Here is a 26,012-nt window from a genome sequence, read left to right as displayed (position 1 = left end):
TAATTGTTTTTATTTAAACGGGAATAGCAGATCCATTCTATGTGTCATACTTGATCATTTCGCGATATTGCCATATTTTTGCTGAAAGGATTTAGTAGAGAAAATCGACAATAAAGTTCGCAACTTTTGCTCGCTGATAAAAAAGCCTTGCCTGTACCGGAAGTAGCGTGACGTCACAGGAGGTAATATTCCTCACAATTTTCCTTTGTTTACAATGGAGCGACAGAGATTCGGAGCGACAAAGCGACGATTACCCCATTAATTTGAGCGAGGATGAAAGATTCGTGGATGAGGAACTTTAGAGTGAAGAACTAGAGGCAGTGCAGGACGTATCTTTTTTCGCTCTGACCGTAACTTAGGTACAAGCTGGCTCATTGGATTCCACACTCTCTCCTTTTTCTATTGTGGATCACGGATTTGTATTTTAAACCACCTCGGATACTATATCCTCTTGAAAATGAGAGTCGAGCACGCGAAATGGACATTCACAGTGACTTTTATCTCCACGACAATACATCGGTGACACACTTAGCTACTGAGCTAACGTGATAGCATCGTTCTCAAATGCAGATAGAAACAAAATACATAAATCCCTGACTGGAAGGATAGACAGAAGATCAACAATACTATTAAACCATGTACATGTAACTACACGGTTAATAATTCTCAGCCTGGTAAAGCTTAACAATGCTGTTGCTAACGACGCTAAGGCTAACTTAGCAACTTAGCAACCGGACCTCACAGAGCTATGATAAAAACATTAGCGCTCCACCTACGCCAGCCAGCCCTCATCTGCTCCTCAACACCCGTGCTCACCTGCGTTCCAGCGATCGACGGCGCGACGAAGGACTTCATCCGTGGGTTTGGCGGCTAGCATCGGCTAGGCGTCTGCTATCAGGGTAAGTAGTCCTTGTTGTGTTGCTACAGCCAGCCGCCAATACACCGATCCCACCTACAACGTTCTTCTTTGCAGCCTCCATTGTTCATTAAACAAATTGCAAAAGATTCACCAACACAGATGTCCAGAATACTGTGGAATTTTGTCGAAGAAAACAGAGCTCTGTGTATTGTGTCCAAACACTTCCGTGGACCTCGCGACGTCACGCGCATACGTCATCCTCCAAAGGCGTTTTGAACCGGAAGTTCCCCGGGAAATTTAAAATGTCACTTTATAAGTTAACCCGGCCGTATTGGCATGTGTTGCAATGTTAAGATTTCATCATTGATATACAAACTATCAGACTGCGTGGTCGCTAGTAGTGGCTTTCAGTAGGCCTCTAAGTGGCTAGATAACGAGTGTTTAGAGTACTCAGATTATTTTGCTTGTAAGTAGTAACGTGATGTGTTGTTTATTCTTGTAAAGTAATTAGTTAGGCGTGACTATGTCAAGGCAGTTTTCCTTAATTTTCTTCATTAACTTTAGGTTTAAAGCCTCACGCTTGTGCGCAGGGATGGATGGAGCTTCTACTCGCTCACCGGCTGTTCAGCTTGAAAACTACTGATCGGCATATCCCTATCCCGGGATAGTGCACAGCCTCTGGCTAGCTGTAGTGCCAAGGAGAAGCCAGAGCTTGAAAACCCTACTGCTTTCCTAAGTCTCCTGTTTGTGCTTCCCAGGGGAACGCGTAAACCGACAAAGAGTAAGTAGCATCTTCGTACCATCTAGATCAGTAACAGAGCTACAAGCTGGGACTATGAATGCTGCACTTCAAACAATATTTGTATTTACTAAGAATAAAATGACAGACTGCTGCACTTTTTACCGAGGAACATCTAGTGCATATATTTTCGTAAACAAAGCTGATATTTGTACTTTTTAAATTTGAGAATTACCTGCAAGCCATTAAAGCTGTATGTGCAAAATCTACGCAGTTAGCATTTTTCTCCATTACTGTACCAAAAAGGAACAAACAATGGCCTTAAAACTGAAGTGCATACCAAACAGGGGTGTACACCGAGTACCGGTATTTCTTGGTACCGGTTCCTAATGAGGTCGGTCCATGAAGATTCTGGACGAACGATACTGCTATCTGTATTTTTTTAATCCAGCTGACCGACGTATTTATGACACGCTGTCACAATCAGTTTAGCTGCCACTGCTGCACATTCAGATCAGCTTTGAATAATGACAAATAAGGAAGCAACACCACACAAAAGTCTGTAACAACAATATTTCCTCCTCAAAGTCACGCACGCTGTGTCAGTTTGAGGTGAACGCACTTTACTCACGACGAGTCACAACCGCCCTTTAACAACGTCCTCCTAGCGATCCATTAATCCACACGAAGAAGTGTAAAATTGAGGTAATATAATAATCCATAAAGTTGCTTTGAAGCAAGATAGCATCAGTTGTGACTGACAGGTCTCAGGTTGCCATCTGACGTCACTCCGTAGCGCCATGTTTGCGTGTCTATAAAAGCATTTTGCGTACCGGTAAATGTGTTTCAGTTAGTTCTGTCTCTAGATTACAAACTGGACCATCGAGCATTACACTTGCTCACTGAGGCTTTTTATTTATATTATACACACATACATCAGTAGCTTCCGGTCCGTCACTCAAATATGTCCGTGTGCAACATAAACACAAATAATTCCTATTGTTACAAACCCACCTCACATGCTAATTGATTGTGTTGACTTATTTATTATGAGATATCATGTAAAAGGTATGTTCTCTGCACATAAATGCCATTTATAAACAATATTTCCAGCTGCGTATAATTGTAATGAATAGAAACACAGTGATGGATGTGTGTGTTCTTTACAAGGAGATGACATAACTGTGTTTCACCTTGCACTGCACACATAGTTGACTTGTTTAAGACTTAAAAAAACTGCTGTTGATAAAAGATTTCCCTGCTCTGACATGTTACAGTACATCAGGGGTCACCAACCTTTTTGAAACCAAGAGCTACTTCTTGGGTACTGATTAATGCGAAGGGCTACCAGTTTGATACACACTTAAATAAATTGCCAGAAATAGCCAATTTGCTCAATTTACCTTTAACTCTATGTTATTATTAATAATTAATTATATTTACACTTAATTTAAGGGTTTAAAAGAGGAGAAAACACAAAATAAATGGCAATTACATTTTGAAACAAAGTCTATCTTCAATTTCGACTCTTTAAAATTCAAAATTCAACCGAAAAAAAGAAGAGAAAAACTAGCTAATTCGAATCTTTTTGAAAAAATTAAAAAAAATAATTTATGGAACATCATTAGTAATTTTTCCTGATTAAGATTAATTTTAGAATTTTGATGACATGTTTTAAATAGGTTAAAATCCAATCTGCACTTTGTTAGAATATATAACAAATTGGACCAAGCTATATTTCTAACAAAGACAAATCATTATTTCTTCTAGATTTTCCAGAACAAACATTTTTCAAAGAAATTCAAAAGACTTTGAAATAAGATTTAAATTTCATTCTACAGATTTTCTAGATTTGCCAGAATAATTTTTTTTGAATTTTAATCATAATAAGTTTGAAGAAATATTTCACAAATATTCTTCGTCGAAAAAACAGAAGCTAAAATGAAGAATTAAATTAAAATGTATTTATTATTCTTTACAATAACAAATAAATTTACTTGAACATTGGTTTAAATTGTCAGGAAAGAAGAGGAAGGAATTTAAAAGGTAAAAAGGTATATGTGTTTAAAAATCCTAAAATCATTTTTAAGGTTGTATTTTTTCTCTAAAATTGTCTTTCTGAAAGTTATAAGAAGCAAAGTAAAAAATAATGAATTTATTTAAACAAGTGAAGACCAAGTCTTTAAAATATTTACTTGGATTTTCAAATTCTATTTGAGTTTTGTCTCTCTTAGAATTAAAAATGTTGAGCAAAGCGAAAGCAGCTTGCTAGTAAATAAATACAATTTAAAAAAATTTGAGCTATTTTTAGAACAGGCCAGCGGGCTACTCATCTGGTCCTTACGGGCTACCTGGTGCCCGCGGGCACCACGTTGGTGACCCCTGCAGTACATCATGTTGGAGGTGTTCAACCTCAAGCTAATTAAAATGCATTTTTTTACATCTATAGTTCCACAAATTGCATATAGTACTGATAAGAGTACTAATAAATACCAGTATCAAAGAATATCGATAAAAGGTATCGTATAGATAAAATCTTAACAATATAAATCCCCACTACCGTATTTTTTGGACTATAAGTCGCAGTTTTTTTCATAGTTTGGCTGGGGGTGCAACTTATACTCAGGAGCGACTTATATGTGAAATGATGAACACATTAGCGTAAAATATCAAATAATATTATTGATCTCATTCACGTAAGAGACTAGACGTATAAGATTTCATGGGATTTAGCGATTAGGAGTGACAGATTGTTTGGTAAACGTATAGCAAGTTCTATATGTTATAGTTATTTGAATGACTCTTACCATAATATGTTACGTTAACATACCAGGCACGTTCTCAGTTGGTTATTTATGCCTCATATAACGTACACTTATTCAGCCTGTTGTTCACTATTCTTTATTTATTTTAAATTGCCTTTCAAATGTCTATTCTTGGTGTTGGCTTTTATCAAATACATTTCCCCAAAAAATGCGACTTATACTCCAGTGCGACTTATATATGTTTTTTTTCTTCTTTATTATGCATTTTCGGCCGGTGCGACTTATACTCCGGAGCGATTTATGCTCCGAAAAATACAGTACCAAACAGGGATTATGGCGTACAATTACATTTATGTCTCTACATTTACATTGGAGCGACCATGCTGTGGGTTTAATTTTTGAATGTGGAATATTTGAGTCTTTATATTGAAGTAATGAAGAAAAAGTGCTAGTTATCACATATAAGTCTCTCTCTCTATGTCCACTACTTGATGTCCATATCCTAACCCCCCCACCCCCCTCCACACCCCTGATTGTAAATAATGTAAATAATTCATTGTGATTATCTTGTGTGATGACTGTATTATGATGATAGTATATATGATAGTATATATCTGTATCATGAATCAATTTAAGTGGACCCCGACTTAAACAAGTTGAAAAACTTATTCGGGTGTTACCATTTAGTGGTCAATTGTACGGAATATGTACTTCACTGTGCAACCTACTAATAAAAGTCTCAATCAATCAATCAAAAAGAGGTCATTCTTTGATTCTGTTATGTATTGGTTCTGTTTGTTAAAAAAAAAGGTTCCAAATCCGACCTCACCATTACACATGGCTATGTTTGCGATGCAAATGCTGCTTGTTTGCATGTAATGGTATTACAGCAGCCACTTTACATACAGCAGAGGAAGGAGAACAAAGACAAAACACAGTGAAATCCGAGCTGCTCCTCTGCGGTGCTCCGGTCCGACCGTTTCAGAAATTGTTCTCATGCTTTTAATAATTTGGCACTGCCTGCTTGACAGTAACCTTGCTTCACTTTAGCACTGCATTCTTGTGGAGATGCCACGCGTGTGCATAGGATTCCTGACATTATTCCACATCACTGTCAGTCAGACTGGCCGTGAACATGAACGCTGCATATATCCTTTTTCTTTTCTTTATAAAAACCACAAACCTGGGTGGGTGAGATTCCGGGCTGGAACGGGAAAAGTGGCGGGGGGGAACAGGAAGAAGATCAGCACTAAATGTGGCCACACGCCTACGCCCACAGCAGTGTGCATGAAACCCCTCTCTCTTATCCCAAACAAACTGAGCATTCATGCCCTGCACCATACACAGGCCTGGGCCCATAAACTCTGCTCCACCATGTATTGACCTACAATTGATTGTCCATAAACAATATTACGGCCAACATTATTTTGAGAGCAAATTAACTTTTAACATTGTAATTGGAACATAAACTTTTAAATATCCAAGTTAAATACAACTACAAATAAAATATACCGTATTACCCGATTATAAGGCGCATTAAAGGGGTCGTATTTTGATTTGTTTTTACATTTAAAACGTCCTTGTGGTCTACATAACATGTAATGGTGGTTCTTTGGTCACAATGTTGCATAGATGATGTTTCACACATCATCTTCAGGCTGCGCCGTTTTGTGGGTGGGTCTTTTTGACGTGCCTCCACTTCGACAGCGTCTTCTCCCCGTCATCTTTGTTGTACCGGTAGTTTTTAGTACTTCCTTAGCGAGTCTATCCACAGATTTTAGTCAGAACTATATGGTACTTTGTATTAGAAATGGCAAGAGCGGAGGATGAAAGCCCCACAACAAGAGGATAGAGAAAAAGAAGGATCTTATCGACTACGACGCGGACTCGCGCACATTTTCAGGACTTCTGCAGATCCCAAATACACATCAACAGGCACCAATAAGTAAGGATTGTTGGTTTTGCATAATACTGCGAAACAAAACGCCAGATAACACGTCTCCTAATAGGTGCCATTTTGGGGTCCTAATACACACACCATAATAAAAGCGTATGTTGAAGCACAGTGCGTCTGACTACGGTAGCTGTAATGCTTCAACAATCCATCAAGAGGTGCGACTTTGTAGCTTACCAAAGTCAAGATTTTTGAGCGCTGTGTTCAATGTTGTATATTCTCAATGAAACACCAACATTTAGGTCAGGGGTCGGCAACCTTTACCACTCAAAGAGCCATTTTGGCAAGTTTCACAAATTAAAGAAAATAATGGGAGCCACAAAAAAAATTAAAATGAAAAACACCGCATACAAAGCTTAAACGCTTTGTGCTATGTTAACCAGAGGTCTCCGACACACGCACCGGCACGCACTTTAATGTGGAAATTTCATGTTAGTGCGGCCCGCGAGTTGTGAATAAATGGCGCTTGATAGCGTCATACTTGCCAACCCTCTCATTTTTCCCGGGAGATTCCCGAATATCAGGGTGTGATGACACTGCTTTTGGCGCCCTCTACAGCCTGCCCAAACAGTGTACCTGCTCGACCACATGCAGAATGCCGTTTCAGCTTGCTCACGTAAGTGACAGCAAGGCGTACTACCTCAGCAGCCACACATCTTACACTGACGGTACCAATACCCAGAATCCCATGCAGCCCTAACTCTTCCGCTCAACCAACGCAAGGAGAGAGGTGGGGGGGTTGATGTGTGGGGGGATTTGGTGGTAGCGGGGGTGTATAATGTAGACCGGAAGAGTTAGGGCTGCATGGGATTCTGGGTATTGGTTGTGTTGTGTTTATGTTGTGTTACGATGGGATGTTCTCCAGAAATGTGTTTTTCATTCTTTTTTGGTGTGGGTTCACAGTGTGGCGCATATTTGTAACGTATCAATGTTAAAGTTGTTTGATACGGCTACCGTCAGTGTAAGCTGTGTGGCTGATGACTAAGTATGCTTTGCTGTCTCCTATGTGTGCAAGAAAAAACAAAACATACAACATGTGGCCGGGATGGCACGCTGTTTGTAAACGCTATAGAGGACAATTACTGCAGTGCAATTAGGGCACTCCCTTTATTTAGTAATTAGAGTGTAAGTAGGATTATATTTTCCCTGGGAGTTATCTATGAGAGACACTGAGATCCATAAGTCTCCTGGGAAAATCGGGGGGGTCGGCAAGTATGTAGCTGAGCCGCATCAGAGTGGTCAAAGAGCCGCATGCGGCTCCGGAGCCGCGGGTTGCCGACCCCTGGTTTAGGTATTGCTTGCTAATGGGTACTTGCTAGCGTCATTTATTGAACAGGCATCAACCTGCAGTCCACATGTACTGTATCTCTTATGTGTGACTGCCAACTACTGGTCACACTTCTCTTTGCACCAGGTACCAAAGAAAATTGCTTCGAGGTCGGTAAGCACAACCACAACTAATAAGTACATTAGGCACATCAGGTTATAAGGCTCACTGTCAATTTTTGAGGAATATGAAAGGATTTTAAGTGCTCATTATAGTCTGAAAAATACGGTACTATCAGCAAAATTTTGCAGTTGAATAAAAATCACAACCAAAAGCAATAAAATAGGTTCTGTCTCGGTTAACGAGGTGGTGGACATTTGAATAAACATAACCAAAACAATAAATGGCTAAATAATTTAATAATATTGTTAAATGTGCTCAAAAAGTACATAAACACGCTAAATATTTTCAACAGAGTAGTATTTTTTTTGATAACTAAAATAAACAGACACACAATATACTTTCTTGGAATAGAAAACAATAGTCTTGGCTCCATAAGAGCTACATAAATGTTCAAATATTTATTTAATAAATGCAAATTAGGTGATCCGTTTGTTTCATTTCCGGTTAATGTGACATCACGCAAGTTCACGTCCGGTTGAACACATCGTGCTTCAACGCTACATTGTGGAGTTTATATCCATCACTTTGTGCAAAGACAGCACGGCCTTGATGTTCCATGCGGATACTGTATGTTAGTTGTTAGCCAGTAATGTGTTCATGCAACCTTTGATTGGGGTAGGACATTTCTTAGTGGGGAAAGATGTTTGTTTCTTGTTTTCATGTTAGCATTTAAGATAGCTAGCAAGCAAACGCGAGTCAGTCCATAATTTGAATCAAAGTGCGGTTATCAATTACGGTTTTTCGATCATTTTAATACGCTAATACTAACCATTGAGAGTTTTACCAGGGTTATATTTACTGTTTGTGTGTATGTAATACAAAGGCCTGCGGCTGCAGAAACCACTCTTACAGCCCGTAACAACGCATACACATGGCGATTATCGGGGCGATTCATTTCCATTAATCCCTCGATTAATTGAAATCGGCCCAGGTCTAACAATACGACCCTGCAGATGCAGATTGAACACTGGGGTTGCATATTGCGACAATGAACCTTATCAGGACATCAATATGGCTGACTTTGCGAGCTCCTATCAGGCCTCTGCTAGCGACACACTGATGCTGCAGATGAAATCCAGGTCAGACTTTGTTATGGTAAGCCTGCATAGATAAAGGAAGGGGGTTTGGCCATATGTCAACATGTACATGACCATGGCACACAGTACATTCACATCTGCAGTAACAAAGTTGTTTCTAAAGCAAAAATCAACTTACAGTGTGTCTTTTTACGCACTGAAATCAGAAAGGACGCAAAATTCCGGAAGTCCACGCGGATTTTTGCAACATTTTTTTACCGATTAACGCTTTCCGTCTGTGTTTTGTTTTGTTTATATTTGCCGGGTCAAATGATTCATTATTAATTATTGGTCGACTTCAAAGTGATGAACTTTCCGGTACAATTTCCTAAATTTTGATTCGCCGAAAGTTTTATGAATCACAAATACTGCATTTCCGGTGTTAGGACTCCCGAGTGTTATTGTTTTGGTCATGGCGAGCAATAAACCCAAGAAGCCGAGCTTTAATGAAAAGTGGCTTCAGGAGCCACTTTTCAGCAAATGGCTGACTAATGAAGATGGAAAGATGTTTTGCACGCCATGTAAACGGGCCAAGAAAAAGAACACCTTTACAACTGATGTTCAAAGATCCAGCCTCACCAGGCACCAAGACACACCCTCCAATTTGGCTCCCTACAGTTCCGCTCTCTGGTCGGAATGACGAGGCCGTCGATTTGTTACAGCTCTTTATTGATGTTTTCCACAAAGCCAAGTGGACATCCAGCATGCTAGTAACACTCCTGAACATGCTAGCACTCCCTCTCCTACCTTGCCCACTCACTTACACACCTCACTCACCCCACATACCACCATTCTTAAAGGGGAACACAGCTTATGGTAGGGATGATGCTGGAAACCGATTTTCCCGGTTGTTCGATAAGAAAAGAACCGAGTCCTCGGACTCGAATCCCTTTTTGAGAACCGGTAACCGTTATCGAGACCACTATAGTAAAGAAAAAGAGTTGGTTCTTTATTCGAATCCCTGGGAACAAATCCCGTCCCGACAAGAAATGCCCCATGAGACATCACAAGAAATGACGTCACGTAGCTCAGTCATTTGTCACGGTGGGGTGCAGCGTGCTGCGGTTCGTTCTCCTGGGACGCAAAACTGACGGCTCCGGACGAAAGCGTGCAGGTAGGAGATGATTTATTTCTCAAAAATCATACACATTACAACAGACAGGAACGAAACAAAAGGAAAGCGTGCCGTTCGCACGAGAAGCTAAAGCAAAAACTTACTTAGCACAGGAATACTAGAAGCTAAGGTAACTTAGCACAGGAATACTAGAAGCTAAGGTAACTTAGCACAGGAATCATGAGCTGGAAAAGCAGAATGCCAACGTAACTGTTGCAAATGCAAACAATGAAGCCACGACGAGTGACCAAAAAAGGCAGGCTTAAATAGAGTCTCTGATGAGCAACAGGTGCGCGTACAAGGCAGGTGAAAATCATAAGTAACTAGGGATGATACTCGAAACCGGTTTTCCCGGTTGTTTGATAAGAAAAGAACCGAGTCCTCGGACTCGAATCCCTTTTTGAGAACCGGTACCCGTTATCGAGACCACTATAGTAAAGGAAAAGAGTTTATTCTTTATTCGAATCCCGTCCCGACCAGAAATGCTCCGTGGGACATCACAAGAAATGACGTCACGTAGCTCAGTCTTTAGGCGCAGATAGCGAAAGCAGGAAAACAATGGACGCGAAAAAGCGCTCCAAGGTGTAATAAATTTCAAAACAAAAGCTATAATCCATCGAATAACTTTACTGAGAGATATTAGCAGGGTAAAACACATGACGAACACTTTTACCACCAACCGGAAACATAGCAACCAGGCTAGCAACGCACCTCGTTTACGGCAGCTGCCGCAACGTTCTTAAAACAACCGCAGCACATACATATACATACAACATATCTCCCTTTTTTAACTTTTGTTTTTCTTTCCTTGTAAACAAAACAAAATCACACTGTAGATGTGTTGTCGGTCTAATTATAAATAATGCAGACGAGGCGTGTTGGCTGAGTTCTTGACGTTTACTTTCACAGCGTGGCAAAATGCAACACTTTTCGGGGCTACCGCGCATGCTCGTAACTCCCGTTGCATGCTGGGTAGTGTAGTTGTTATATTCTCTAGCTCATAACATTTTTCCCACTATAAAGAAATAATGTTAACTCAATAAAGTGTATTTCTTTTTTAGCTTTAACTTTTCATTTTTTAGCATTGTAACCACATTTGCAAACAACTTTTCTCTTCATAGAATTTTCTTTTAATAAAGAAATAAAGTGCAAAAATGTCAAAGCATCATAACAAACAGTTATGTCAAATAGCAGCAGAAGTGCACTTTTTGGAGAGCTGTATTATTTCCAGTTTTGTGCCCAAGGGACTGATTTTATTTAACACTATATTATTATTTATACACCTATAGTGATCACAGAGACAGGTTGTTTTTGTGTTACTGTATATATTTGTTTCTCTGAAAAATCCCACTTAATATACTTTGGGTAACAACAGTCAATATTTATTTATTTTATTTTATTTTTTAGGTGGGTAACAGTCAATATTTATTTATTTATTAGATTTTATTTTTTTATTATATAATAAAAGTGAGCTTTTGTTAAACCAAATATTGTGTGTTTTTTTCCATATACAACAACCTATCTGGACTCGATAAGAGAATCGATAAGGAATCGGTTCGATAAGAGGATTCGATAATAGGCTCGAACTCGATAATTCCTTATCAAACATCATCCCTATAAGTAACCATGGTGACTAAAACAAACCCCCGAAGTGCACAAAACAACTAAGGAAGTCCAAAACTAACAGAACATAACTTAACAAAACATGATCCGACAAATATATACATCATTTACTGACCTTTTTATAATAAAATATCTGTGAATTTGTATATACAACAGTTTTGTAATATATAATTAATTAATTCAGTCATTATTAATATACGAAGATGAAGAATATCTTATTTTCAATAAGGTTGAAAGTATTTCTCATAATTCTTCTTCTTTGTACTTTGTAAGCACTATTCATTTGAACAAGCTCTTAAAGTGGATCATATCAGTACAATGTTTAACTTCTTTACTTAACCCATTCCATCATTTAATTCCACATCATTTTAGCTGTTTGCAATTTTACCAAATCATCAAACTTTAATATTTTTGACTCAATAAATAAAGTGTTTGTATGTTCTCTATATCCAACATTATGTATCAGTCTAATTGATATTTTTTGTAACACGGTTAACGAATGTAGCGCACATTTGTAGTTATTCCCCCACATTTCTGCACAATAACTCAGATATGGTAATACTATAGTAGCGAGCAGTAGAGAATGTGAAGTGATTTGTTAAACCAAATATTGTGTGTTTTTTTCCATATACAACAACCTATCTGGACTCGATAAGAGAATCGATAAGGAATCGGTTCGATAAGAGGATTCAATAATAGGCTCAAACTCGATAATTTCTTATCAAACATCATCCCTAGCTTATGGCCATCACAAAGCCAGAGATGAAATGCTAGAGTGCCACTCTATTAAATGACATTTAAACTAACTTGCAAAATTCTAAGTTTGTTGGTGTTATTTGCCATGAAAGTGCAGATTTGGCGCTTTTTAAACGACTGATAATCTGCATACAGGTGAGAATAATCAATTCCATTTGTCATATGCGTATATGCCCTGGCACACCATTATCATCATTTCATGACCCAAGCAAAACACTTTTTACACTTTTATACTGAAATAAATTCACCTACAACTTATTAAATAAAAACTTGGAAAAAAATACCTGCAGCGGTAAAGTTTAGATCCATGAAGGAAAGAAGGTTAATTATTGTTTATAACAATTGATAATTTCATAATAATTTCACCTACTCAGTGGCCTCGTGGTTAGAGTGTCCGCCCTGAGATGGGTAGGTTGTGAGTTCAAACCCGGGCCGAGTCATACCAAAGACTATAAAAATGGGAGCCATTACCTCCCTGCTTGGCACTCAGCATCAAGGGTTGGAATTGGGGGTTAAATCACCAAAAATTATTACCGGGCGCGGCCACTGCTGCTGCTCACTGCTCCCCTCACCTCCCAGGAGGTGATCAAGGGTGATGGGTCAAATGCAGAGGATAATTTCGCCACACCTATTGTGTGTGTGTGACAATCATTGCTACTTTAACTTTAACTGAATAAACTTAAGGCCGCCTTTAAGCTTCAGTAATGCGGACGCTGTATCGATCCGTTGTGGTGAAGAAGGAGCTGAGCCGGAAGGCAAAGCTCTCAATTTACCGGTCGATCTACGTTCCCATCCTCACCTATGGTCATGAGCTTTGGGTTATGACCGAAAGGACAAGATCACGGGTACAAGCGGCCCAAAATGAGTTTCCTCCGCCGGGTGGTGGCTCTCCCTTAGAGATAGGGTGAGAAGCTCTGTCATCCGGGAGGAGCTCAGAGTAAAGCCGCTGCTCCTCCACATGGAGAGGAGCCAGATGAGGTGGATCGGGCATCTGGTCAGGATGCCACCCAAACGCCTCCCGAGGGAGGTGTTTAGGGCACGTCCGACCGGTAGGAGGCCATGGGGAACGGGTGGCCTGGAAACGCCTAGGGATCCCTCAGGAAGAGCTGGATGAAAGTGGCTGGGGAGAGGGAAGTCTGGGCTTCCCTGCTTAGGCTACTGCCCCCGCGACCCGACCGAAGAAGATGGATGGATGAATAAACTTACATATTCATAAAAATGTGTTTTCTTTTGTATCATTTTGTGAATGAATTAAATAACGTTTATGACAACCTTTTCCCAAAAACACAATATAGAATGTGAGATATAACAGGATAATTGTATACATTTATCATTTGTTTTCAAAACGCTTACAAAAGAGTGTGACCCTATCCATACACTTGGGTAAAACGGAATGCATCCTGTTTGGGTCCCACATCAACCTTAAGAAAGTCAACGACTTCACTATAAAAGTGGGTGACATTGTTATCACCAGGAAAGATGAGGTCAGCTACCTAGGTTCCATTCTAGAGGCTAATCTTTCCTGTGATAAAATGGCAACCAAGGTAATCAAAAAGGTCAACCAACGAACGAGATTTCTCTATAGAATCTCCTCTCTGGTCAACGAAAGCACCATGAGGATTCTAGCGGGAACTCTCATTCAACCCTTTTTCCATTACGCATGCACCTCCTGGTACCCTAGCACCTCCAAAACCCTCAAATCTAAACTCCAAACATCCCAGAACAAGCTAGTCAGGTCACTTCTAGACCTCCACCCCAGATCCCACCTCACTCCTACCCACTTCTCCAAAGTGGGCTGGCTCAGGGTGGAGGACAGAGTAAAACAACTTGCACTGAGCCTGGTCTATAAAATCCTCTACACCTCCCTGATACCGAAGTACATGTCAAACTACTTCCTTAACGTAAATGACCGCCATAACCACAACACCAGGGGGAGCTCCACTAACCACGTTAAACCCAGATTCCGATCTAACAAAGGTCTTAACTCATTCTCTTTCTATGCCACATCAATGTGTAAAAGAAAGGGCATCTCTATCCTCCTTCAAAACCGCAATAAAAGTACACCTCCAGGCAACTTCAACCCTAAACTAACACCCTCCCCGAATTGTTAATAATCTAATGTAAATAATCAAATGTAGATACTTTTTCTTATACTTTCTGATCTCTCTCTCTCTCTCTATGTCCACTACCTGCTGTACATATCTTACCAAGTCAGTCCTACACTGTTTCAATGTCCATTTCTCTGATGATACAATTGTTGATGACTGAAGTGATGATAACAACCAAACCTAACCCTCCCCCTCCACATCCCAGCCCCCGGATTGTAAATAATGTAAATAATTCAATGTATATACTCTGATAGTTATCTTGTGTGATAACTGTATTATGATGACAGTATATATCTGTATCATGAATCAATTTAAGTGGACCCCGACTTAAACAAGTTGAAAAACGTATTGGGGTGTTACCATTTAGTGGTCAATAGTAGGGAATATGTACTGTACTGTGCAATCTACTAATACAAGTTTCAATCAATCAATCAAAACCCCAAAATTTTATTGTGGGACCCCATTTGTATGGGGTCCCTGTGGCCCCATTTTGAAAATTCCTAGTGTCAACACTGACTTCTTTTGAGAGCAGAAGACAGCGACTGGCAGCTCTTGACTTAACTTAACTTAACTTAACTCTCCCTGATTGGATGAACTCAGACGACAGGCTAAGGCTGTAAGCTAGCAAATAGCATAGCAAAAGTAGTCACATTAAGTATATCCCCCTCCATAGTTGACAAAAAAGCAATTGCGACACGCTAAAAAAGGAAGTTTTGGATTTGCTCAAAGTTGACACAAAATAAGTAAAAGTCAAATGGCGCCAGAGGATAACTTTACAACTTTAGTTAGCTTTAGCTAGCTTTCGTTAGCCAAGAGTGCTGCTAAGCCGGTGCGTTTAAGTGCAACTGGGATATTTGATACTCGTGAGTGTAATGTTGCTGCTGCCATGCGGGACAAGCACCTAATGTTGCTGCTGACATGCGGGATAGAGTCCATTGGGACCACCGTCCCTGCCCTGCCAGTCAGGGGGGGAACTAACGGGAGTAGTCCGAAGAAGAAGCCGCTGGCCGGCCTTCAAATGGCGGCTCGGGTTATGAGCCCAACACGGCAAAGTGACGCCATAAACACAACAGCTCGGTGGAAATAACAACAATGGTGAGTAACTTCTTTCTTACCCATTTGAGCTCGCAAGCCTTTAAGCGTCGTGGTGCCATCCGCCATTTCTTCTTTAAGTTTTCCTATCCCGGTTTTTTTGTTGCTCTAGAGCGGGGGCGCGCAACACATCGCGACCGGCGAGGGAATCCCACAACGCGGGGACGTGGACGTCAAAGAGCAGCTATTGAATCAAGAGGTCTCACTGTGCGTCTCGTTTTCGGAATCCGTCGTGAATCAAAAGAGCCCAAATAAGGCAATATAGTAACATTAACATTTTATTCACACTATAACATCAATATATAAGGCAGGCGGGAATAATCAACTATCTTTGCACATCTTTGTTGGCAAACATGTCGTAAATTACTGTGCAATTTCATTGGAGTGAAGCGTGAATGCTCTTTTCCTAATAGACGATCACGCAAGGGGCCGGAAGGGGGAGCGGTTTAATCATGGCGTTCTTCAATTGGCGGGTGAGAACAATTTGAAGCAGGCATCATTTCATTTCAAAACTGTAGTTGCATTAAAACATCTAAGTAGTTTTTTTTCATTTTTTAAATAATTTCTGCAGCGCTTAAAAAGAGCAGAGAGCACCACTCATATCAGGGCCATTACACCAAAGCAGTGCCAGAAAATAAAATGTATTAAAGTGCAGTCAAATGAACTATAAATACATTTTACCTGGCAAAAAAATAAATGATAATACAAAAATAAAAAGAGCAACGCATGCATGCCATTACACCCTTTGTGTCCCCCAGGAAATAGAATGTATTAAAGCACAATTCAATTAACTGTCATTTGTTTTAATTATTCTGATTGCATATGTATTACATAGAAATAGAAAATAAGAATTAGAACGACCATGAACACTGGAAAAAAAAAAAAAAAAGCTGCCGGTCCCTGCTTCCGAATATGTAACTCCAACATGAAATATGCTAAGATAAACTATATTTGACGTTTATTGTTATTTGAACAAAATAAACAATGTAGTTAAAACTCACTCAGTCCTGTTCCCCTCCTGAAAATGTGTAATATTCCACAAGTCACATGATCCAGCTAGGAAGCACCCTGTGCAGGTCACAGTAAGGCCAAAGTTAAGAGTCCTCCTCCCCCCCCAGACAGTATTCGATTTAAGGGGTTAATTAAAATCTCAACTAATTTTCCTAAATAATTTCTTTATTTTTTGCAACAATATTTTCTTCCTTTATTATTATTTCTCACTGGCACTCATGGAGGGCGGACACTCCCTTTTCCTCTCTCTTACCTCTCCTGCTTGCTTCTTCGTCTTGTCTTAACTTTCTTCTTTGCTCTTTTTGCACTGCTCTCCAAATCTAAACATTGGAACTATTTAACTGGCCTCAACCAAGTTTACAAGATCTTGAGTTTGGGGGAACCTGCTTGACGCGAATCCCTTAGGGGTGATGGACGGATGGGCAGCGCCTGAAGAGCTGCAGCCTGCCACCGTGGCCCCCCACTCTCTCCCCTCTGTCGCAAGTCTCGAGATGTATGTTGTAATATATACTAACCCCGTTTCCATATGAGTTGGGAAATTGTGTAAATATAAACGGAATACAATGATTTACAAATCCTTTTCAAGCCATATTCAGTTGAATATGCTACAAAGACAACATATTTGATGTTCAAACTCATAAACTTTATTTTTTATTTTTTTGCAAATAATAATTATCTTAGAATTTCATGGCTGCAACACGTGCCAAAGTAGTTGGGAAAGGGCATGTTCACCACTGTGTTACATGGCCTTTCCTTTTAACAACACTCAGTAAAGGTTTGGGAACTGAGGAGACACATTTTTGAAGCTTCTCAGGTGGAATTCTTTCCCATTCTCGCTTGATGTACAGCTTAAGTTGTTCAACAGTCCGGGGGTCTCCCTTGTGCTATTTTAGGCTTCATAATGCGCCACACATTTTCAATGTCTGGACTACAGGCAGGCCAATCTAGTACCCGCACTCTTTTACTATGAAGCCACGTTGATGTAACACGTGGCTTGGCATTGTCTTGCTGAAATAAGCAGGGGCGTCCATGGTAACGTTGCTTGGATGGCAACATATGTTGCTCCAAAAGCTGTATGTACCTTTCAGCATTAATGGTGCCTTCACAGATGTGTAAGTTACCCATGTCTTGGCCACTAATACACCCCCATACCATCACACATGCTGCCTTTTACACTTTGCACCTATAACAATCCAGATGGTTCTTTTCCTCTTTGGTCCGGAGGACACGACGTCCACAGTTTCCAAAAACAATTTGAAATGTGGACTCGTCAGACCACAGAACACTTTTCCACTTTGTTTTAGTCCATCTTAGATGAGCTCAGGTCCAGCGAAGCCGACGGCGTTTCTGGGTGTTGTTGATAAACGGTTTTCGCCTCTCATAGGAGAGTTTTAACTTGCACTTACAGATGTAGCGACCAACTGTAGTTACTGACAGTGGGTTTCTGAAGTGTTCCTGAGCCCATGTGGTGATATCCTTTACACACTGATGTGGCTTGTTGATGCAGTACAGCCTGAGGGATGGAAGGTCACGGGCTTAGCTGCTTACGTGCAGTGATTTCTCCAGATTCTCTGAACCCTTTGATGATATTACGGAGCGTAGATGGTGAAATCCCTAAATTCCTTGCAATAGCTGCTTGAGAAAGGTTGTTCTTAAACTGTTCAACAATTTGCTCAGGCATTTGTTGACAAAGTGGTGACCCTCGCCCCACCCTTGTTTGTGAATGTCATGGAATCTACTTTTACACCCAATCATGGCACCCACCTGTTCCCAATTAGCCTGTTCACCTGTGGGATGTTCCAAATAAGTCTTTGATGAGCATTCCTCAACTTTATCAGTCTTTATTGCCACCTTTCCCAACTTCTTTGTCACGTGTTGCTGCCATCAAATTCTAAAGTTAATGATTATTTTCAAAAAAATAAATTTTTTATGAGTTTGAACATCAAATATGTTGTCTTTGTAGCATATTCAACTGAATATGGCTTGAAAAGGCTTTGCAAATCATTGTATTGCGTTTATATTTACATCTAACACCATTTTCCAACTCATATGGAAACAGGTTTTGTATATGTGCTTTGCTATGGAGGTTTTTTCCCACTCCAGACTGGGCCCCCTTAGCAGCCCAGTCTAGATTGTATTTTTTTTTAACTCATCCTTCCCCAGCGTTTACCTTTTTCCCATCTTTTACGGGGCGCCTTGTGGCGACCCATCAGCGTTCCTGTTCTGTAACCCTCTACACTGTTTGTTTGTCTCATCTTGAACGGGTTTGTGCTGAAAACAAAGTTTTGTTGTACTTGTGCAATGACTATAAAGACCTACAGTACCTACCTACCAACATGCCACTATAGCATATATGCCAGCATGTGGTCATATATTATGTATACTGTATGCTAAATGTTACTGTCACTTCCAGTCCTGTACTGAAATGAGTCCTCCTTGACTTGGTAACCATGTACACAAATAATACAGGTTGCCTGAAATGGGCCAATCAACATGTTTAGTCCTTCAATTATCAGATTGAAATAATTAAAAAAGACGATATTAAGTTGGTTTAACAAGCAAACGTCACTCATTCAAAGCTTGTTTGACTAGTGTACAGTAAATATATTGTCATTTAAATGCAGTGGCGGGCCGTGCGTTTCCCACCTGGGCCTTCAGTGATGTCCTACTTAGTCCGACTTCAATAAAAACCATCAATTATGTCGCCACATGACCACAGCCACATGACAAACGGGCTATTTTTTGGCACATTTAAAAATCAATAAACCCGCATCGGACCTTGTACTGTCAAAACTAAAATAATCATTTAAAAAAAACATACCAAATGTGAAAAAATATGTTTAAACTCACAATTTGTAAAGCCATTGGTAGCGCTCGTAGTTGGTTGATTGGAGTGGAAGTGGCAGGCAAACCACTTCACCGCCAGGACAGCTTAACTCGTTTCCGGGGTCGGCCGACCTCGTTTCACAAGATGTAGTTTATCTTTAAAGGCCTACTGAAATGACATTTTTTTAATTTAAACGGGGATAGCAGATCCATTCTATGTGTCGTACTTGATCATTTCGCAATATTGCCATATTTTCGCTGAAAGGATTTAGTAGAGAACAACGACGATAAAATTCCCAACTTTTGGTCTCTGATAAAAAAAAGCCTTGCCTGTACCGGAAGTAGCGTGACGTTACCGGAGGAAGGGCTGCTCATTCGGACTGAGAAAGCAACGATTACCCCATTAATTTGAGCGAGGATGAAAGATTTGTGGATGAGGAACGTGAAAGTGAAGGACTAGCGTGCAGTGCTGGACGTATCTTTTTTCGCTCTGACCGTAACTTAGGTACAAGCTGGCTCATTGGATTCCACACTCTCTCCTTTTTCTATTGTGGATCACGGATTTGTATTTTAAACCACCTGGGATACTATATCCTCTTGAAAATGAGAGTCCAGAACGCGAAATGGACATTCACAGTGACTTTTATCTCCACGACAATACATCGGTGCAGCACTTTAGCTACGGAGCTAACGTGATAGCATCGGGGTTAAATGCAGATAGAAACAAAAGAAATAAGCCCCTGACTGGAAGGATAGACAGAAGATCAACAATACTATTAAACCATGTACATGTAACTACACGGTTAATAATTCTCAGCCTGGCAAAGCTTAACAATGCTGTTGCTAATGACGCCATTGAAGCTAACTTAGCAACGGGACCTCACAGAGCTATGCTAAAAACATTAGCGCTCCACCTATGCCAGCCAGCCCTCATCTGCTCATCAACACCCGTGCTCACCTGCGTTCCAGCGACGGAGCGACGTAAGACTTCACCCGATCATAGATGCGGTCGGCGGCCCGGAGACGGAGGAAGTCAAGGTGAGGTCGGCGGCTAGCGCGTCTGCTATCCATCTCAAAGTCCTCCTGGTTGTGTTGCTGCAGCCAGCCGTTATTTACACAGATCCCACCTACAACTTTCTTCTTTGCAGTCTTCATTGTTCATTAAAGGCCTACTGAAAGCCACTACTACCGACCACGCAGTCTGATAGTTTATATATCAATGATGAAATCTTAACATTGCAACACATGCCAATACGGCCGGGTTAACTTATAAAGTGACATTTTAAATTTCCCGGGAAATATCCGGCTGAAACGTCGCGGTATGATGACGCATGCGCGTGACGAAGTCAGTTTAACGGAAGTTATGGTACCCCGTAGAATCCTATACAAAAAGCTCTGTTTTCATTTCATAATTCCACAGTATTCTGGACATCTTTTGCAATTTGTTTAATGAACAATGAAGGCTGCAAAGAAGACAGTTGTAGGTGGGATCGGTGTATTAGCAGCGGACTACAGCAACACAACCAGGAGGACTTTGTTGGAGAGCAGACGCGCTAGCCGCCGACCTCACCTTGACTTCCTACGTCTCCGGGCCGCCAAACGCATCGGGTGAAGTCCTTCGTCCTTCCGCCGATCGCTGGAACGCAGGTGAGCACGGGTGTTGATGAGCAGATGAGGGCTGGCTGGCGTAGGTGGAGAGCTAATGTTTTTAGCATAGCTCTGTGCGGTCCGGTTGCTAAGTTGCTAAGTTATCTTCAATGGCGTCGTTAGCACAGCATTGTTAACCTTATACTTGGGAGTGACAAGTGAGTGTCCAATCACAGTCACGTTCAACGTAAGGCTACCTAGATGGGCTACTGTCAACAACTTGTGACCTGATTGGCTATCGCAACTGTCTGTTAACTGAATGTCCTCGGTCATTAAACTGCACATCCGCCGCTAATGTTGCTTCAGAAGTCCATCCATCCATCCATTTTCTACCGCTTGTCCCTTTTGGGGTGGCGGGGGGTGCCGGAGCCTATCTCAGCTGCATTCGGGCGGAAGGTGGTGTACACCCTGGACAAGTCGCCACCTCATCACAGGGCCAACACAGATAGACAACATTCACACACTAGGGACCATTTAGTGTTGCCAATCAACCTATCCCCAGGTGCATGTCTTTGGAGGTGGGAGGAGTCTATCCCCAGGTGCATGTCTTTGGAGGTGGGAGGAGTCTATCCCCAGGTGCATGTCTTTGGAGGTGGGAGGAGTCTATCCCCAGGTGCATGTCTTTGGAGGTGGGAGGAGTCTATCCCCAGGTGCATGTCTTTGGAAGTGGGAGGAAGCCAGAGTACCCGGAGGGAACCCACTCGACTGTAGGGGTTCCCTCCGGGTACTCCGGTGCAGGGCCGGCCCGTGGCATAGGCCGTATAGGCAAATGCTAAGGGCGCCGCCCATCAGGGGGCGCCACGCCAGTGCCACAAATGTTGGAGGAAAAAAAAAAAAAAAAAAAGTTGGTACTATTATTTCTAAATACATAAAATAATCCCACGTTAATTAAAATGCAAAGTAAAGCCTATTTAATATAAATATTATTTGTTACAACATTACGCCCCCCCCCCGCACGGTGCGCCCCCTCCCTTCCCGTATCATGACTCTTTTTGGACGTCACCACATAAAAAAATCAACACAAGATGTCAAAACGGCCAAAACTGTCAGGTGCCCAGGGAAAATAAAAGATAAAAGAAGAGGAGGAGAAACGAGAAAAAGACAGAGGTAGCAGGTAGGTAACGTTAGCCTACATGAAATTATTTGTCTGTTACAGAATGTGATAGTAACCTGGCTTTTTAGCATTAAGCTAATGCTACATGATTCGGCAATTGCTAATCAATAAATAGCTAGTTCTGTTTTAACGTCGGGTTAAAATATTGTGGAGGGGGCTAAATTGTTATGGAAAATAATAATGTAACGACCTAAAATCTTGCCTAGGGCACCAGATTGGTTATACGGTGAATACTTGTATATATTTATGAAAAGTCAATGAAAAATAAAATGAACTTTTACTAATTTATGATCATAATTTATGTTAGGCCAGCAGAGAAGGCCTTGCTGGCGACCACTGTTTTAACATCTGACTTTAAGCCATTGGGTAAAATCAAAGCTCAAGTGATGACATTCCAGTACAGAAAACAAGCACTGATCCGACTGCACCCTCTAGTGGTTTAAAAGGTTATTGCATTGCATACGTGTAGATTTGATAGATCCTTAACATCATGAATACTTCCTATTTAATACATGGAACACTCATTATACGTTTCTGTACTTGAAATAGGAATGGAAACTGCATTAAATATAGCTTTTGAAGGTTTAAAATGATTGATCTTTGAAGTGTATATGTATGGAAGGTACATAAGGTCTTTGCTGTAATGCATTGACAGGGGTGGGAAAAATAAATCTTACCTTCAAGGACTTGCTGGGGATTGATGAAAATGTCCACCCGGTCGGCTGAAGAAGTCCTCCCAATGACGGAAGATCCTATTTTCTCCTGGCTCTTGTGTTTGTACGCCCTCCTCTCTGGCCATGAACACTGAGGCCTGTGTTGTGCTGGCTCTCACATGCTCTGGCCACAGGCTCTTCTTCTGCGGCACATGGCACACAGGAAGTGAAGACACATGCAGGGTTCAAGTTGAAAGGCCGTTAAAGGTCTGCCGCACTTCATTGGGTGCGGCAGGCTCGTTGTCCGTCCTCAGAAATAGTCCAAAAGTCTTTTGTTCTTATTTCACGTCTACGCCCTGGTGTCCATGGCAACAGGACCAGGCTGCAGAGCCCTAAGTAAGAAGCGTTGACCTGGCCGTCAACAACTTCCTGTAGACGTCCATAGGAGTTACAGTATGAGCGAAGTATATAAATCATACATTTGCAGCCTCACGGTCTGCAACACGGCTCACGTGGTCCTCTGAGGGCCAGGACATAGGAGTCAGAACACGCCCTGGGGACCTGGACGGTCTGCATGGAACATTGTGTCGACAAGCGATCAGCAAACAAAGCCAACAAACGCTAAATAAATGGCAAATAAAACCAATGAAATATTCAGTAGGCCATTTAAAAAACAAATAGAAGCCATGTCGGATTAAATTGTCCAGGCTTTAAAAAACTGAAATAATAAAAACAATTAAATGACATTTATATATATATATATATATATATATATATATATATATATATATATATATATATATATATATATATATATATATATATATATATATATATATATATATATATATATATATATATATATATATATATATATATATATATATATATATATATTTTATACAAAATAGACAAGTACCAAAAATTGGCAGATACATGATTTTAATTTGATATTGTAAAGCAAGTTTTGTATGATAAAGTTTTTTAAAAAAAAACAAAATATAATATAAAATGTATCGATGTTGTTGATTTTTTAATAGAACAAAGTAAGAAACATGTTATTTATTTATGTATATTCTTTATATATATATATATATATATATATATATATATATATATATATATATATATATATATATATATATATATATATATATATATATATAGACAGTATATATACAAAATAGACAAGTCCCAAAAATTGGCAGATACATGATTTTAATTTGATATTGTAAAGCAAGTTTTGTATGATAGTTTTTTAAAAAAAAAATAATAATATATCGATGTTGTTGATTTTTTAAGTAAGAAACATGTTATTTATTTATGTATATTCTTTATATATATATATATATATATATATATATATATATATATATATATATATATATATATATATATATATATATATATATATATATATATACATATATATATATATATATATATATACATACAGGTATATCTATGTATATATATATATATATACAGGTATATATATATATATATATATATATATATATATATATATATATATATATATATATATATATATATATATATATATATATATATACACAAACAAAATAGACAAGTCCCAAAAATTGGCAGATACATGATTTTAATTTGATATTGTAAAGCAAGTTTTGCATGATAAAGTTTAAAAAAAATAAATAAATAAAATATAAAATGTATCAATATTGTTGATTTTTTAATAGAACAAAGTAAGAAACATGTTATTTATTTATGTATATTCTCTCTCTCTCTCTCTCTCTCCCTCTCTCTCATATATATATATATATATATATATATATATATATATATATATGTATATATATATATATATATATATATATATATATATATATATATATATATATATATATATATGTATATATATATATATATATATATGTATATATATATATATATATATATGTATATATATATATGTATATATATATGTATATATATATATATATAATAGACAAGTCATAGGACTTGTCTATTTTGTATAAATATATATATATATATATATATATATATATATATATATATATATATATATATATATATATATATATATATATATATATTTATATTTCTCAAAATGTTTATCTATGAATAAGACATGTTTTAAATGATATTACATGTGTTTCCTATGTAAATGCTATGTTGTGTTCATAAAAAGACCCAAATAGCTTATCTTTGTTTTCCGCAAATAAAAAAGACAATAAAAAGTGAAATGAAAAGCATGTGACACTTATGACTTTATTCATCTGGAAGAAGAAAAACATATTTGGTCTGTGCTTTGAAAAACTAAATAAACTCCAATAAAATATATTTTCAATATGTCACTCATTTGAAAAAAAACGTTTTTTCTAATGAAAATGTTTGGGACATATATATATTCCTTCTATTTAACAAGTTGTTTTTTTTACATAAAGAAGACAAGAATTGAAGACATGTGCTACTAGCTGAGATTAACCGCGATTAATTACGGTTAACTATGGACAAAATGTGATTAGTCACATGTATTTCATTTGTTTTGATAGGCAGCTCTAATAAACATCTTGTGCTCACTGTCACTACAGAGAAAAACATTTGAATCAATTTAAAATGTTAGTTAAAAAAAAATAAATAAAAAAATAAATAAATTAAAAATAAAAAAATACGAGGTGGGGTCGCGGGGGCAGCAGCCTAAGCAGGGAAGCCCAGACTTCCCTCTCCCCAGCCACTTGGTCCAGCTCCAAGGCTATGTTTAAAATGTTAGTGTTTTTTTAAATTGTATTTGTGTAAAATAAAAATGCATTGCTTGTATTTGTGCAGGTGTGCCTAATAAATTGACCCCCCAAAAAAGTGATGTTCTTTCTGACCAGGCGGTGGCGCTACAGGGCGGTCAGTGGTACCACTACTTGTGAACATGATGAAGTAAAAAAAGCAGACGAGGTAGCCAAGGTGTGTGAGGCAATAAGCGCCAGAATAGGACTTAGACGTGGGTTTAGTGTTGTTATATTGCCGCGGATTAATGAGTAACTCCACACAAGCGAAGGTGCAGGTGGGTCAACTTCACAAGTTCTTGAGTTTGTCTACGCCTGCACACACCTGGACACGCACAGATGATCCATCATGGTACGTCCCAGTCATACATACTCAGGAAATAAACATGATCTTTAATAACCTTGTCTCTATTTCTACCGCAGCACCTTCTAGAAGCTTCTTGATGCA

At 39.2% G+C, this 26,012-nt stretch overlaps 1 protein-coding gene across 19 annotated transcripts in view; it reads right to left on the bottom strand.

The window, feature by feature from the left end:
- map7d3 (MAP7 domain containing 3) overlaps positions 1-15,717 on the bottom strand; it is a 55,331-nt gene extending 39,614 nt beyond the window's left edge. For all 19 annotated transcript variants that reach the window (XM_062043946.1, XM_062043945.1, XM_062043947.1 and 16 more), the window contains exon 1: positions 15,560-15,717. In XM_062043946.1, the coding sequence (XP_061899930.1) occupies positions 15,560-15,605 (46 nt within the window). In that variant the 5' untranslated portion in view covers positions 15,606-15,717. The remainder of the gene's footprint in view (positions 1-15,559) is intronic.
- Positions 15,718-26,012: the final 10,295 nt, after the last annotated feature.

The sequence above is a fragment of the Entelurus aequoreus genome, linkage group LG04, assembly GCF_033978785.1.
Source record: "Entelurus aequoreus isolate RoL-2023_Sb linkage group LG04, RoL_Eaeq_v1.1, whole genome shotgun sequence".
NCBI classification, from domain to species: domain Eukaryota; kingdom Metazoa; phylum Chordata; class Actinopteri; order Syngnathiformes; family Syngnathidae; genus Entelurus; species Entelurus aequoreus.
Note: the sequence above shows the minus strand (reverse complement) of the source record. Positions and strands in the feature narration are given on the sequence as shown.